Raw genomic sequence first — 17,572 nt, forward strand, 5'->3', positions numbered from 1 at the left:
AAGTAGAAGGGAAGAAGAAGAGTTTGGATTTGATATCCCGCTTTATCACTACCCGAAGGAGTCTCAAAGCGGCTCACATTCTCCTTCCCCTTCCTCCCCCACAACAAACACTCTGTGAGGTGAGTGGGGCTGAGAGACTTCAGAGAAGTGTGACTAGCCCAAGGTCACCCAGCAGCTGCATGTGGAAGAGCGGAGACGCGAACCTGGTTCACCAGATTACAAGTCTACCGCTCTTAACCACTACACCACACTGGTTTTGGTAGTTGTGCAGTTATTTGGATCCCACCTCCTAAAAACAACTGACCTGCTCCCATTGCAAATGCTTATAGCAAACAAAATAGAAAATTCTTTTAAGTAGCACCTTAGAGACCAACTGTGTTTGTTCTTGGTATGAGCGTTCGTGTGCATGCACACTTATTCAGATTTCGTGCATGCACACGAAAGCTCATACCAAGAACAAACACAGTTGGTCTCTAAGGTGCTACTTAAAAGAATTTTCTATTTTGTTTCGACTATGGCAGACCAACACGGCTACCCACCTGTAACTGGCTTATAGCAAAATAACTATTGATTTGAACAAAAGAAGAAGAATGCAACTACAGGTACCGTATTTTCCGGCATATAAGACGACTGGGCATATAAGACGACCCCCAACTTTTCCAGTTAAAATATAGAGTTTGAGATATACTCAACCGCAGATTCTCCACCCAGCGTATAAGACGACCCCCGACTTTTGAGAAGATTTCCCTGGATTAAAAAGTAGTCTTATACGCCAGAATATACAGTATATCACTGTAAACAGGAAGAACAGGAGTTGTTTCTAGAGTGTCTCTTCTGTGAAGGAAGGCTCCTTCTGATTGTGGAAGGGGCTGAGATCCAGCAGGCACACTTCAATTCCCCCTGTAGTCCTCCCCACCACCTCCCACACTGTCCTGGAGCAACTTTGCTGGAAGCACTGGGAGCTGCAGGAAAAAGGAAGAAATGGCAAAAATCTCCTCCTCCACGTTCAGTCCCATGAGCGGAGTTCTGCTCACAGAACTCCGGATCAAAACCAGCAGGTGTCTACTCTTTTTCCATAACCCGACTATGGGTTGTACACAAGAGTATTGTAGGTGATGGAAAGGAATCAGGAAGGAAGGAATTTTGGGGTGATTTGCCCTTTCCCCACAGCAGAGCTGCACAGAAATGCAAGAGGGGATATCCCTGAACATAGATTCCCTCCCCTTTTTGTGGGTATAAGTCTTACTGTCAGCTGAGCAATGTCGCTGTATACAACCAGTGCTGTTTTCTAAAACAATGTTTAGGGGTGCTCTCATTTTGACTCAAGAAAATCACCATTTTATAGTTCAAATCGGGAAAAATAAATACAGTAAAATGTTTAGGGGTATGTGTACCCCTGCGTACCTCCAGAAAAAAAGCAATGTATACAACCCTATACTTTTAGTTTTGTATCATGGCACAGGAATAATGGAATTCCCGTCTGGAACATCCATACAGGAATTTGCATAAATGTGCACTGTGCAATTCCTCAAATGAAAATTGAAAGCATAGCTCTTCCCTTCCTCAGGAAGCAGCAACTGGATTAATATTAGTCATCAGCATTTGCATTTCACACAACTGATTTTTTAGAATCTATATTTAGCATTGATTTACAATTTGTGCAATGCTGGCAGCCTAAGAATCAAACAATGATAATTATGTTCTATTATCCATTTATAGAAAAATAAATGCTAATATTAGATTGTTACCTGAATTTCTCCAGTAATTGGATGGGAACCAGACTTTGTACCTTCCGTGGGCTGCCATATTCAAAGAAAGAAGCACAGAAACACAGTTGTAACTCATTTCATTTTTAAATAGTATCTCTTGCTATGAATATTTCTAGCATTACGATCATTATTCCTACCATTCTTACACCTACATGATTAAGACTACTCACGTTGGTGGTACAAAAATTATAACTGAAATGAAATTGACCACACAAGTTTTGAATGTGACACTTTACATGAGAATTTGACTTCTGTGGGCAAATGACATCACTGAAATGACACGTCAAGATCAAAACAAACCCTAAATGTTAATACTGCTTAATCTCATATATAAAATAACCTAGCAGGAAGTTACTTCAGCATACACTGAAGAGCTTGGGGAGGCTAAACAGGATTTTTTTACTTTCCTCCTCATGTAATATCACAAAACACTTTTGAACAGTCGTTCAGATTCAATGCAGAGAAATGAGTGTATGATTATTTCAACGAAACTGAAGAAATGAGTTGTTTCCAGACAACACTTAGTGGCATCATTGACTACAAAGTTTAAAGAGTTTGAATAAAAGGTAAAGGGACCCCTGACCGTTAGGTCCAGTTGCGAACAACTCTGGGGTTGCGGCGCTCATCTCGTTTTACTGGCCGAGGGAGCCGGCGTGCAGCTTCTGGGTCATGTGGCCAGCATGACTAAGCCGCTTCTGGCGAACCAGAGCAGCACACAGAAACGCCATTTACCTTCCCTCCTATCTACTTGCACTTCGTGCTTTCGAACTGCTAGGTTGGCAGGAGCAAGGACCGAATAACGGGAGCTCACCCCGTCGCGGGGATTCGAACCGCCGACCTTCTGATCAGCAAGCCCTAGGATCTGTGGTTTAACCCACAGCACAGGGCATAAAAAGGCAGGTGGGTTTATGTCCAGGCCTTTCATGTTATCATAACTTTGCCCATTCCAAACAGATTCTCAGTTGGCAATCCCATTTGCTCAAAGTGTCCAAGAAGAAACAAAATAAAAAATAAAAAAATTTCTTCCAGTAGCACCTTAGAGATCAACTAAGTTTGTTCTTGGTATGAGCTTTCGTGTGCATGCATACTCCTGGTGTATCTAAAGAAGTGTGCATGCACACGAAAGCTCATACCAAGAACAAACTTAGTTGGTCTCTAAGGTGCTACTGGAAGAATTTTTTTTATTTTTTATTTTGTTTTGACTATGGCAGACCAACACGGCTACCTACCTGTCCAAGAAGAGTTTCTGTCATAAAGGCACCTGTGGTCTACTTTCGTGTAACAGATCCCAATAACCTCTGGCTCAGACATCTCATTAGCAGATGATTTGATGTCATCAACATAATGTGTAGTCATTGTCATTTGTTCAACAAGACTAACACCAGGTGTGCAATTCAGAATAACCGAGGAGTATTTGGCTAAGTTTGCCTGAGCTAAAAGTTTCTTCTTCAAAGCACCTACTAGAAGCTGTATCAGCTAATTTTCGATATCCTTTCCTATGTAGTGAACCATTTTTTTTCTTTGATCTTTAGCTCTACACCAATGTTCATTCATGACATGATCAAAAAGGGCCAGATATTCTCCAATCTTCAAAAAGAAGAAGTCATTGTCGGGACTATACAGGTTTTTAGTTATACCATGGAAACCCAAGTTTTGCATGCCAAGAACTGTGACCTAAGCAATCAAGCGTTCCGATATTTGTCACCAATATTGTTACCTTTGCCTAATTTCTGCTGGTAAATATCATCAAATGTTTTTCCTTTAGATAAGCACAACTCATGTTCAAGTGGAAAAGAGCAACTAATTACTCTCAAAGGACATTTAAAATTAGACAACATGATTATCCATCAAATGATAAAAGAATAAGCAGGCTAGCACGGGGGATGGTCAGTATTTGGCAGCAAAAGGTCAACTCCTTTCTATGCTGTGTAATTTGCTTTCTTTTGTTCAGTTCTTTAGACATTGAAGCTTTGTCAAAGTAATCTTACAGGACTCGCCAGAGGTGGCTGTCATTACCATGATGACAAGCTTCTCTGCTGTTTTTGTTGTAGAACTAAGGTAAAGGTAACATAACCTGGATGGTTAAGTTCAGTCAAAGGCGACTATGGGGTGCAGCGCTCATCTCACTTCAGGCCAAGGGAGCCAGTGTTTGTCCACAGACAGCTTTCCGGGTCACGTGGCCAGCATGACTAAACCGCTTGTGGTGCAAGGAGGACTCTGACGAGTGCCAAGGCGCATGGAAACGTCATTTACCTTCCCGCCGCAGCGGTAACTATTTATCTACTTGCACTGGTGTGCTTTTGAAGTGCTAGGTTGTAGAACTATGGTAAGAGAATAGAAGAGGAAATCTAAACGAAACCACACCCAAGAGTTTTCTGCAGCAGACACAGGCATGCATCAAATGCAGAACATACAGTCCTCTGAATTCCACTGAAGGCCCTCTTCATCGACTTGAAGTACAATCAATAGGAAACACAATCCTCAGAAAGTTTTTGAGTACTTAATGCCATCGTGAACTCCGAATAAATTTGGAGGGTCAAAGTGACCGCCCTGTTGTGACACTCAAAATCGAAGTTACAAGGAAATCCCAAACAGGACCTATTAGTGGTGACTCATTATCAGTGAGAAGAGATGCTAGCTCAGTCAAAGGATCAGTCAAAGGTCTTAAATGAACATGTCAAAATGCCTCTCTTGCCATTCCAGACTGCCAGTGCTCCTGAGCAGCTCAGAATGGAGCTGGAGTGAAGCAGCCCCAGTACCCCTGTTGCTAATAACATGGGAACAATGGAAGCTCTTTAAGCTTCTTATGGTGAGAGCTGGACCATACAGAAGACTGATGGCCGGAGAATTGATGCTTTTGAATTATGGTGCTGGAGGAGACTCTCGAGAGTCCCATGGACTGCAAGAAGATCAAACCTATCCATCCTTAAAGAAATCAGCCCTGAGTGCTCACTGGAAGGACAGATCTTGAAGCTGAGGCTCCAGTACCGGTACTTTGGCCACCTCATGAGAAGAGAAGACTCCCTGGAAAAGACCCGGATGTTGGGAAAGATGGAGGGCACAAGGAGAAGGGGACAACAGAGGACGAGATGGTTGGACAGTGTTCTCAAAGTGACTAGCATGAGTTTGGCTAAACTGCGAGAGGCAGTGAAGGATAGGCGTGCCTGGCGTGCTCTGGTCCATGGGGTCACGAAGAGTTGGACACGACTGAACAACAACAATGGTCTCTGTATGAATATGCATATATCCACCTCTGCATCCATACACAAAAAAGCCAAAACATATGAATTCATACCTTGCTACTGTGCCGTTTCTTGCTGACTGAAGGAGAACCAGGCTGACCAGGGCTAGGAACAGAACTCGAGTTGGCTGACGTAGTCCCGGAATGAGCATGGGAGCTCTTTTCCATTGCTGAGGAGGCCATCAAGGGAGCCTGTTGTAGGGAAACCTTTTGCAGCTCTGCAGCCAGTTGCTTTGGGTCCACCCCTGGCGACTTTGTTTTATCCACTGCAAGCAAATGTTTTTGTATTCATTTCTGCAACTCTCCCAGCTTGGGATGGAAGAATGGCAATTCATACTAGAAACCTCCCCCGTTACTAGAGCGCAAAGATGAAGAAAACAGCCAACGAAAATGAACAGTAACAAAACCTTGAACTAGGCATCCCCAAACTCGGCCCTCCAGCTTTTTGGGGACTACAACTCCCATCATCCCTAGCTAACAGTGCAAGTGGTCAGGGATGATGGGAGCTGTAGTCCCAAAACAGCTGGAGGGACAAGTTTGGGGATGCCTGCCCTGAACAATAAACCAAATTGTGAAACTTTATAATTTCAGCCAGCTTTCCAACTAAGTCAGCATGTGTATGTGTTGTGGAGGGAGCTTACCCACTCTCCTGAACCTTTAGCTTTCCAAAACCCGAGTCTCTAAGTTATTTGGCTCATACTGTATATAAAAATGGGGAAACGGTATTGGACTTAAGTGTTTGGTAAGAAGTAGACCTGCTCCTGTCTGCGAGCCAATGAGTGCAAAGGCACCGGGGCAACGGACAAAGTACTTTTGCATTTTTAAAAATTTTTAAATTTTTTTAAAAATTAAGTTTTCTTTTGCAAGACTGGGTCAAAAGAACTGCAATAAAGAACAGCCAATAAAAATGTATTTGGGAAATAGGGGAAAAAAGAGATTTCTTAAAGAACTGCAGGGAGAATTCGGCTTGTGCACCAGGCTTTCCCTCCTTTTTCATTATGCATTCTCCTGCGCCTTTTGAAAAACCAGTCCTAAGTGTTGGATATGTCTCATGGGGCTGCAGCTGCGGGCAGTGAAATCAGCACATCTCCCGTGTGAATGTGGAAGCTCCTTTAGAAGAAGAAGAAGAAGAGTTTGGATTTGATATCCCGCTTTATCACTACCCGAAGGAGTCTCAAAGCGGCTCACATTCTCCTTTCCCTTCCTCCCCCACAACAAACACTCTGTGAGGTGAGTGGGGCTGAGAGACTTCAGAGAAGTGTGACTAGCCCAAGGTCACCCAGCAGCTGCATGTGGAGGAGAGGAGACACGAACCCGGTTCCCCAGATTACGAGTCTACCACTCTTAAAGACTACACCACACTGGTTCTCTTATGCTGAGTCAGATAACTGGTCCATCTAGTTCAGTCCTGTCAACTCTCTTGTCATTGGCTATGGCTTCCCAGACCTATCCAGAGACACCAGAGATGAATACAGGGACTCTGTACATGAACAGCATCATTTGGATTAGTATTCTTATTACTGCTTTATTAATCAACAAATCCATTTTAAACAAGAATAAAACCATATGAAGTAGACTTGTGGTAAAGAGGGCATGTGCTCCACCACTGTATTATGGACTTTCCATGCTCACCAGGGCTCTTTAGAGTCAAAGCATTGCACAACTATAATAGACTGAATAATCTCAAGCAGTTTACTGATAGCAAAGGGTTTGCCAGTTCATACTGACATGTGATGCCCTTTCCCGCTGTTATGTACTGAGTTGAATAGGATCCAAAATGCAGCAGTCTGATTGGTCCTAGAACAATAGGATTCAGAATGCAGCAGTCTGATTGGTCCTAGAACAATAGGATTCAGAATGCAGCAGTCTGATTGGTCCTAGAACAAGAGGATCCAGAATGCAGCAGTCTAATTCGTCCGCAGGAGCCACCCAATCCAGCTCCAGGTGGAAGTGAATCCGCAACCCGATTGGCATACAGGAGTATCCCGGAATTAGCCAATCACGTGGGGCCCATTGTGTAAATAGTGTATATAAAGCAGACGTTTTGGGGGAACTGTATTCCTCGCTACAATGAGCTGAATAAAGAGCATGAAATTCACACTTGGCTCTGAGTATATTTCACCCGCCTTCCCCACCTGCCCCCTGGACCATTCAGCATTCTAGCTATGGATCTGCGAATCAGTTTCTTTTCCTTAAACCTGAGGATATTTGCATTTATCACAGTAAGAAACATAACCCCCAAAAGGGCTACATGGTCTCCAGCCCATTTTTGTGTGCGTGTGATTTCTTGTGGGACATAATGATGACCAATTGTATGTGGGTCCCTTACTCCCCTGTCCCCAATTCGGCATATTAAGCTCAAATACTTGAATTGAAGAATGTCAGTTCTGATGTTTGCTCTAAAACCATTTGTTTGCCCATGTATCAAATGTATCAAAGGTTTAATAAAATGAAATGGAAAAAAATATCAACACAGCCAATTTCAATTATCCAAAGAGCAATTTTTGTCCTATCACTCCCAAACCAGAGCTGAAAAAAAGTTCGTATCAGCACCAGCAAACAAATAGTCCATTCTCTGCATATTTGACCAAAGTTGTCATCCACTGAGAAGAAATGGGACATATTTACTTGACCATGTGTTCTAAATGTACCGGAATCACAGTTTGTGGCCTGCGTCACTGAAAAGCAAATTGTTTTTACCTACCAGTCTTTCCTGGCTCAAGCAAATCCAGATGTTGTGGATTCTCGGCATCTGACATCATGTTGAGATCCCTAAAGGAAGCCATAAGAAGCCTGAGACAAAAGGAACCCCTGGCCAACCCTCATTGCGGTATTAGAGTAGATAAATGAGACATGGATTATGGCAGAAAGCAGCTCCCAAGCATGACCCCCTTTTTTGGCTGATAGGTGTTTGTGACGCTATTCAAGTCGAAGAGCTGAGAAAAATGGCAGTTCTGTGGTGGATTTTTAAATGGAACAAATGCAGGTTTACACTGAAATACAACCACTTTCCACGATGTTCAGGTGAGCTAGATGTATCATTTGTTTACCTAACATTGTCACAACAATTTAACTCACAATGAGCTTTGAAACCAGCTATGTTTCATCTCCACTGCGGTCCTGTGCATTATTCCTCCTTTCTTGCAACTCATTAGGCCTGAATCATAGCAACTCACTATCACGGTACCGAAATTTGAATGCAGAACCCCCTTATAGTAATAATTTATAATAATAATTTATTATTTGTACCCCGCCCATCTGGTTTCCCCTTGTTCAAATGCAGCACAGGCTGCAACTGCGCAAAGGATTATTTGTTTTTACCCTTACATTTAATCACTCTCCCAAACTCATTTTGATTAACCTTTTCCAACCACAGAGAGAAATTCAACACACAGCCCCCCAGGAGACACCAAAGGGAGTAAACTGACCTGTTAACATCCATGGGGACTTGGCCATGAATTTCAACAGGCTGCGGATGGTACCTGAAAGTCTATATTTACTCTTCAGTTTACTCTTCAGTTTATAGTAAGGAGCAAATAAATTCTCCTCTAATATGTGCACCACGATTCTTTCCCTTTTTAGATAAAAACGGTGCACAAAGTGTTCCACAGGGCCCACCTTAACAATTGTGAATAGAAAAGCCATGAAAAGCCAAAAATAATGGAAACAGAAAGATGAGGAAAAACTCACAGTCTTACACATATTTCTGCTTCCCCACTCTGCTGACTGATGATACTGTGGACTTCTTCATATGTTTTGGCCGTCAAGGGGATGCCATTCCACTCCAGGACCTGCATCCCTAGGGTGGCAGGGCAGAACAGGGTGAAACACAGTTATGCCGCTGTCTGGATTACACCCATTATCTTGAACATATATAAAGCGAAAGGCCCAAGTAGCAGTTCAGTGTAAGTCAGTTTCAATGGGTCAACGTCAAAGCCTTTCCACTGCACACTGATGAAAGGACAAAAAGCAAAAACCCAAGGCCAACATGTCAAATTACCTGTGTAGGTTAACATAGAATGATCCAACGGGAAAACCGGGGAGCATTTGTACCTGAACAAACAAATTGAACGGGAAAGGGAGGAGGCGAGAGGAAACTGGGATTCTTTAGGCTGCATTCTTGACATGCCCTCCTTGGGAAGAACTCATTGAATGTGGATAAAAAGAATAATCAGCTTAGCCTTCTCCCCAGTATGTTTTAAGGATTACAGCTAGATAATGAATGTGACAGACCCTCCAAGTGTCCCTATTTTCCAGGGATGTCCCTGATTTAGAGAAGCTATCCCGGTTTCTGATTTGATCCCGGAATGACCCGCTTTTCCTTAGGATGTCCCTATTTTCATTGGAGAAATGTTGGAGGGTATGGAGTTATCCAACTCCCAAGCCATCTGAAGGCAACCCTGTATAGGGAATGGGGTTTTGTTTTTTTAAATGTTTAATGTTTTATTATGTTTTTATATACGTTGGATACTGCCCAGAGTGGCTGGGGCAACCCAGTAAGATATGTGGGGTATAAATAGTAAAATTATCATTATGGAATGGGACATCCCTATTTTAATTAGAGAAATGTTGGAGGGTATGATGAGAACTGCTTTGAAAACTTGGAAGTATTCTTTGAAAAACTGCACTAAGGAATTGCGCTGCCTTATCTTCTACTTTGGACTTTGCCACAATGATTGGCCACCTCTGCCCAATTTCTGTATTACAGAGTTGGAAGTATCAGGCCATTTTGTTTTGGAAGGCATTTTCAGTACCAAACCTCACCAAGACTATTTTTTATAACTAAATAAGACAATTTGCTTGGCTTTAGAAACACATCAGAAACTATGATTTTAATGCAGAACTATCCCTGCTTGAACAGTTATTTACCAGCATGAGTCAAAGAATAGAAGCCTTGAGGCTACAAATGTAAAATGTCCTTTACAGGCCAATTTATACAGGAATAGTAATGCCACAGTTCCAGTTTATCTCATGGGGCTTGTGCAGGAGAACTTTCCTGGTGAACTGTTCCTTAACTAGCTAATCAAAGTCAACATGCAAAACAACACCCCACTGCATTTACACAGCACAAAAGTGACATTTCCTCAATCTGGTTCCACTTACATGGACAAAACAGAATCACTTAATGGATCCCATGTTTATTTTGAGACCTGTGCACATGATAAATGAGAGAACAAAAATAAAATTATGTGACAAATTCTTAATAAGAAAATAAATGGAAAAAGCAGAATATTGTTTGAGGAAGACACAGGGAAAGGAAAATAGTGTACAAAATAAATTTTAAAATGAACTACCGGTAATGAAAATGTTTGGCTGATATTCCCATATCTCCAACATACTGAGTTTTTAGGGTAATAAATGAAGTTAAATATTTAGTACCATTCGCACAGCAATGAACTTAGAAAAACAGTGGCTAGGTGAGGAATTAGTAAAGCACATGGAGATACAGAGGTGTCTTTTATAACTTAGCCTGTGATTTCCTAAAATTAATTTTCTTAAAAGTCTTACTCAGATTTGTAATATTGTTGAAGGCTGGAGACAATCACTGCCATGTTTGTATTCTGCTTATATCAACTGAGTTGATATACTAGGGGTATGCAGGGGAAATCCAGAATAGCTATTTTAGCCAGATAGAATGGCCCCTCTCCACTTCTCTCACCCTCTGCTTTCCTAAAATTAATTTTCTTAAAAGTCTAACTCAGATTTATAATATTGCTGAAGGCTGGAGACAATCACTGCCATGTTTATATACTGCTTGTATCAACTGAGTTGATATACTAGGGGTATGCAGGAGAAATCCAGAATAGCTATTTTAGCCACATAGAATGGCCCCTCTCCACTTCTCTCATCACTACCATCTGAAATGGTGTCATTAGGAATTTAAGATAGCAAGTCAGGGCGTGGACCTGTGAAACACATGGTGTCCCACTGAAATCAATGGACTTAAAAGGCTTTAACTTTGTCAGATGTGTGCCTCATGCGTGTTTCTCTGCCCCAGGTTTTCTTTAGCGCTGGAGCTTTTTGATAGTTTAAAATAAACCAATGGAAGTCAATGTGTTAATGTTATTTTTGGATACTTCTTGAGCATGAATCACGCAGGAGCTCATTATTGCTGCAGACACCTTAACTTCCTCTCCAATTCATCATCTGTGTCCGCGGTGAACATTTCCCATTATTGCAACAATTAATGTACTTGTTAAGATGGACAATCTGTTCCCTGTAATAAAAATTGCCTGCTTGGATCAGACACTGCTGCATGGACATTTTGTGCTGCATCAGGGTGAAAGAATTGGAAAATTAGACAGCTGGGAGGGGGGGGGAAGGATCCAAAGGTAACAACCCCCATTAGGACCGCATACCCCCAAAGGTTCCTAATAGAAGGCTACAGTGGGCCCTGACACTGGGGACATGAGCAAATGAGACCCAGAAGGAGGGCTGTTACCCAATTAAAGAAATCTTGGTCTGGTCATCGTTGTGTGTTTTAATCAACTGGTTCATTAAATCTGCATGCATTAGCATTGCAATAAAAGCAGGAGGAATGTAGGAAGCTACTCTAGTATTAGGTCCAGTATTAGTATCTGGCCCGGCATTGTTTCTATGGACTGGCAGTTGGGTCAAAATCTTCTGAACGACCTGCTCCCTCATCCTTTCAGCTGGAAGGGTCGGGAACTGGACATGGGGCTTTTTATACGCAAAAGCTCCCTGAGGTGCACATGGACAGAAATGGAGCCCAAACCAAGAAACGAGAAGGAGATACCAGTGCGAATCTTCAGGTTTGCAGAAGTACAATTTAAGTCACAGAGTACTGAATGGCAGTTAGGAGAAAATAATTAAACCCTTGGAAGGGGTCCAATGCGAGCTCCTTATAGCTTGTGGAAAGTGTGGGAAACTGATCCCACAAACTGCTTCTCTATCCACACCTCTTGCTATGTTTGTATGCATTAAGTTACCTAGAGGTGCTAGAAATGATTTGTAGATTCTGATGCATATGCCACAATTCGGGTCCTCCCTTAAAGAGGGCACGTATTGCGGTGAGACCTGGCAACCAAACCCCTGTGCTGTGGATGGGTTTGATTGACAGCCACAACACCCAATCGGCAGGTCCCTCGATGCAGGGTTCAATCAGGCCAATGGGACGCAAGCTATAAATACCCTATGAATGCATGTGACCAAGAGCTTCCTCTTTTGGTGTGTGCATTCGGAACACCCGCCCACCTCTCCCTACTTTTAGGGCTTTTGTGCTTGACCTTGCTATGCTGTCATACGTTGTCTGTCATTGGGACAGGGACACAGCAGGAATTTTCCTCACTCAGCTGATTGGCTGTTGCCATTTGGGTTTCGCCTGCTGCGTAGCAGACCGTCACAACTTGTAAGGTTGCGGATAGGCTCTGGTTCAGGTGATAGGGGTGGCAGAACGCTCTCGCCATCCCTATGCGAAGGGTATTCCGTTAAAGGAATCCAGGGACTCGGTGGTTTGGTAAACCCCTGAGAGGGGGTTGTGCCTGTGCCTGAGTCTGGGGGGACATTTGGGTGGCGGATAGAGCATGTCCCCAGCTTTCCGCTTATCCAGGTGTTCACCCTAGGCTGACCTATGCTGGAACCCTGGGTCAGTGCTACCTGCGGAGCAGATAGCCAGTCGAACCAGAGCCTATGCAACCAATCACATGCTGTAGTCAATAAAGTTGTGGCCTAAATTCTGTCAAAAACCAAACCAAAATTTGAGTCTTTTCTGAATTTATTTGGGGTGAGGTTAAAAGGTCTGAACACGCAAATCCCCTTTAGTGAAAATCCAGGCTATTAATCCTTTTTTGTGGTGTGTGTGTTTGTGTGTGTGTGTGTGTGTGTGTGTGTATATATATGTGTGTGTGTGTGTGTGTGTGTATATATATATATATATATATATATATATATATATATATATCAGAAATCAACACTTTAGCATTGGATATGCAAGCTCATATTTGGGGCAGGTCTTTTCTATGTCTTCCTGAGCCTAGTTTCAGATCACAATATGTAAACATATCTCACCCAATAGAGATTCAATGCCCTTTGCAATCTGCAACTTTAAGCCAAGTTCAGATCATAATTCTCATCTGTGTCCCCAATGGAGCATTTACTTCTTACATATTTGTTCATCAAAACTTTCAGAAGTTTGTCCCCATGTCAGTTTCAGCTTACTGGTTAGTTTTTTCTAAAAGGGCTGTTTCCCATACTACTTGGTACCATTGGTCCATGCTTAGACACCTTCACCCCGGTATGGTCCCCCTTCATCACACACACAGCCCAACAAGATAATGACAAAAATCTACTGACGGCATACAAATCAATATGGCTAACCTGACCAAAAACACCCATCCACCCCACTCACACAGGAGACCAAAGAACATCACAGCCAACCACAAAAGAACAATCACGCCCCACGCCAACCCCAACCTCTCTCACCACTAAAGGAGCACAAGCGAACAACAGAGAACCTGCACAGACAACGCTGACACCAAACCCTACACATATTAAGTAAAACAGAAACATCGTTACCCTACCCCACCCATTTCCCCATCCCACCCACCTCTCTCCCCCTTCTCTCCCTAATGTCTCAACAACAACAACCGATTTGTAAAAATATTATATGGAAGAATACGAGAGAGACATTGCATTACCTCTGTAAATCAAGAAAATCTTTAATAAAAATATTTTTTAAAAAACTTTCAGAGGTTTTTAATTGAGCGATACGTACGTGCTCAGATTGCACATCCAGTTACTTATAAAACAGCAACATGCACATATGCAATAATAATGTAGAGCTGCACAGAAATACAAGCCAACGCATGAAGAACCGCAACAAACATGGGGTAACTAGTGGAAATCAAGGGACAGACCACAACCATCTCTAATTCCATGGACGTGTTATTGATGTTTATTTAGCAAACTGAACCTTTATAGGCCATATCACGAAAGCACAACAAGCTGCTCACTAGCAATCTAGGCCAATTTTCTACCCTTAAATGCTTTGTTCACACTTCCTTTCACACACTATACTGATGTTATTTAAAGCAGAGTCAACAAAATTCAGCATTTACAGTCAGCATTCTCAGTTTTGCACCAAAACTAATCCATAGCCACAGCAGGTTTTTCGTTAAGTAAGGAACTGATAAACACACATGAAAACAAAATGTGGATCACTGCAAGCAAATCAGTTTTTCAATTGCCTGCGATAATATGGGAAAAGAAAAGAACAGACCAGAAGATCCCTGGCCTCCAAAGGATTACATTTCCCAGCGTTTCCCGAGAAGAAGGACTAAATATTAAACCCATTTAAGGTTTGGGGATGTGAATATACCCAAACAGGGGTCAATAAACTGCCCCTGAGATTAAGCTTATAAAAAGGGTACGATGGATAAATTCACCAGATATTTGTTACCAGCCATGTGATAATCCAGGGGTGGGGAACCTTTCTGGATTTCACAGGATAATTTTTTATCTTCCCCCAGCCCCAAGGGAATACTTTGACAGATGGGCAGGACCACTCACCTGTCAGTCATCTTATGTCATAATAATGCCTGGTGGTTGCTTTCATCTATCCAGAATTAACCTTTAGGGTCTTTCCCATGCCATTGGAATAACTTAGGCTGCACAGCACTGACATTTTGAACTTCTAGACAGGTAGAAATCAAGGGCCACTGAGAATACTCATTTCAGATCTAACGAACATCTCCTTAGGAAAAAGTTGTAGTATTTTAATCAGGAGCCCCATAAATCCAGAGCTCTCTGTAGCTGTTTTCAACATCTATTTTATTCAAGTGGCGACCTGCTGTTCCTTGGGCATATCTCCATAAAGCTCTCTGCAGAAATAATTTTGTTGTTCCTTGGAGTATTTCTGAATTATAATCAGAATATAAAATAAGAATTAATTATTATTCTCTTGGGGAATATCTATCACCACTCCAATTCATTTCCTCCTTTTAAAAAAAACTGTAAGCATCTCCTACCTACCGTATAAGGGGAAGAAGTGAGTCGTTTATTTTAAAATTGCACAAGACAACTAATATCAAGGCCCTATTTAAAGAAGATGAGACTCTGGTATTTGACATAGATGTCTTGAAGCAATATGAAAATGCAAAGCAGTTGCTGATTTATGAAAAAATTGACAGTGTTGAGGCAGCGGATGCAAAAGATTGCTGTTCTTGTCTTTTGGGTAATGGCAGTTTATTTCCTTCAAATTCTCTTTGCTCAGCCCACCCTCCCACCAAAACTCTCGTATCTTTCAGAATAAGTGCCTAGGATGCTTTCTCCTTTATTTTCACAGAAGCTATGGTCTGGTTCAATGATAAAAAAAAAGGTTCCGCTCATCCCCATTAGGGCAGCTATAAGATGTTACAGGATTTGAAATGAAAGAGTGGGGATTGTGGGATAACCAACATGCTCAAGTCTGATGAATGTATGAAAGGGTTAATGCCATAGAGTAAGCTGTCCTGCCAGGCTTAGCTAGGTCACTACCCCTCACCTTGAAAGGTAACCAAGCCTTTTGTCAGGGGCATAGCAAGGCGGAGGCGTAGGGGGCGGACTGCCCCACGTTCCAGAATGGAGGGGGTGACAAATTATCAAGGAACAATTACTGCCCTACTAGGGCAGTTCATAAAAACTTTTTTTTAAAATGCCTGCTCCAAAGGTCTTATCTTACTCTACTAGGGATTATATAGCTATATATGAAATTTCATGCATATCGGTTAATATCTTGACCCTCCTCCACCAAAATAGCTGTTTACCTGGCTGTTTCCCTATGTCGTGAAGGCTGAAATTTCAGTTCAGTGGAGCACTTACTGTTCACAACCCTAACCCTGTGGAAAGCCATCTAATTGGACTTTAATTTGATTTTGAGATGTTTTTAGGAGGTAATTTAATTATTGTTTGATTTTATACCAATGTTATGTACCTGATGTTAGCCACCCTGAGCCCAACTTCGGCCAAGGAGGGCGGGATATAAATAAAAGCTTTATTATTATTATTACTTGTTATTATTCCTTTGTAAGAAAATATGAAATAACATAAAACCATTTTTGCAAGGGGGGGAATCAATTGGGGGGGGACAAGAAGTTTTCTGCACCGGGTACCCCCTGACCTTCCTACGCCTCTGCCTTTTGTTCATTCTCTGTCTACCTGAGAAGCTCAGCGTGTAAAGAGGTCTGAGCTGGTTGCTCTCAGCTCTGACCACATGACTTTAACAAGCCTCTTTTGAGTTCCTTTTCCAACAGCTTGGGGGCATTCACCACTGTAGCTAAGCCAAGTTTTAGTGCCTGTGCAACTTTTTCTGAATGCTGTATCAAAAAGCACATGAACCTGACCTTTGGAAAGAGTTAAGTAAACCATTTTTAACATACCAAATGTGTGGTTTTTTCTATGCTAAGGGAAGAGGGAAGTTTTGGAACTGAAAAGGAAGATTATAAACTTAGGTTCATTTGCCTTCAAGTCAGTTTTAGATAATAACACACATCTCAATCATCCGGTGAGTTGTTATACTTAGAAAATATGATGCAGCTTTCCCACAAATGTCTTGATTTATTTCCTCCATCAGCTTCAGATATACTTTATCTAATTCTGTGGAACTAATTTTCCTTACCAAAACTGCAGCACAGATAACAATAGGATCCATAATAGGGAACAGCTGAAGGCATTAAATAAAAATCCGCTTTTAATCTGGAATTTAACATATTTGTTAATCATTGATTTACATAAGCTGTTAATTTCATAGTATTCTTTAATGGCTTTTTATAACAGAAAAGTTCCCATTTTCTAGTTCCATCTGTACTAGCCTTCTAGAAAGAAAAGAATTATTGTATCAGCACAGGCATGACTCTCCATCCTCTACAACGAACCTTTCATATGCTCCCAAGAAGAATGCAAGGAGATCTCAAGTCCCATCAATATCCATAGATTAAAGTGGCTTTAAATAACTTTTGAGATGTAAAATATGGGTAAAATGCATTGAGAAAGACTTCAGAAATAACGAAGAATAACTCTTTCACAAGTTCCAGTCCATCAGAAGAGGACAGAAGCATACCACTCAACAGTCCCGCTTTGAGTGGGACATCCCAGATTCACAAAAGTCACCCTGCCTTCTGTTTGAAATCCTGGATGCCCCGCTTCTGCCACATCGCCTCCTCCTCTTCCTCCGGGGCGGCCTCTGCCATGGCCTGCTACACCACTGCTGCACTCCCAGAAACAGGTGCAGCATATCTGTAAGGAGCAGTGCTGTCAAGTATCCTGTTTCCCCCGGGATTCTCCCTTATTTCAAGCAGTTTCCCACTGCTCTCCCTTATTTTTTTATTTCCCTTAAATTTCCCATTTTTAATGGAAGCAGCTCCTCCCCTGCTGGCCAGGGACTGGGTGGGAAGACCTCGCCTACTTGGAGAGAAAAGCCTCAGCCCTCAAAGCAAGTGGGAGCCGTTTCCCGTGCTTACAGGGGGGTGTATTCCTCCCCCTGCATCAGCCCCTATCCATTGCCGCCGAGCCCCTCAGCCGGCCAATAGGCTTAGCTGGTGGGCGGAGCCTGGCGGCCTTTGAGCAG

The 17,572-nt window shown here is 42.2% G+C and overlaps 1 protein-coding gene across 4 annotated transcripts in view; it reads right to left on the minus strand.

Annotated features, from left to right (window-relative positions):
* The window catches only part of PCLO (piccolo presynaptic cytomatrix protein), a 210,169-nt gene that overhangs the window by 47,484 nt on the left and 145,113 nt on the right, over positions 1 to 17,572 (minus strand). For 3 of the 4 annotated variants that reach the window (XM_033148343.1, XM_033148342.1, XM_033148341.1), the window contains exons 10-13: positions 8,701 to 8,809; positions 7,715 to 7,782; positions 5,065 to 5,276; positions 1,749 to 1,799 (exon numbers count right to left, since the gene is read on the minus strand). In XM_033148343.1, coding sequence (XP_033004234.1) covers positions 1,749 to 1,799; positions 5,065 to 5,276; positions 7,715 to 7,782; positions 8,701 to 8,809 — 440 coding nt within the window. Of the gene's footprint in view, positions 1 to 1,748; positions 1,800 to 5,064; positions 5,277 to 7,714; positions 7,783 to 8,700; positions 8,810 to 17,572 lie in introns of those variants that run through there. The other variant, XM_033148344.1, reaches the window with a different exon arrangement.

The sequence above is a fragment of the Lacerta agilis genome, chromosome 5, assembly GCF_009819535.1.
Source record: "Lacerta agilis isolate rLacAgi1 chromosome 5, rLacAgi1.pri, whole genome shotgun sequence".
NCBI lineage: Eukaryota > Metazoa > Chordata > Lepidosauria > Squamata > Lacertidae > Lacerta > Lacerta agilis.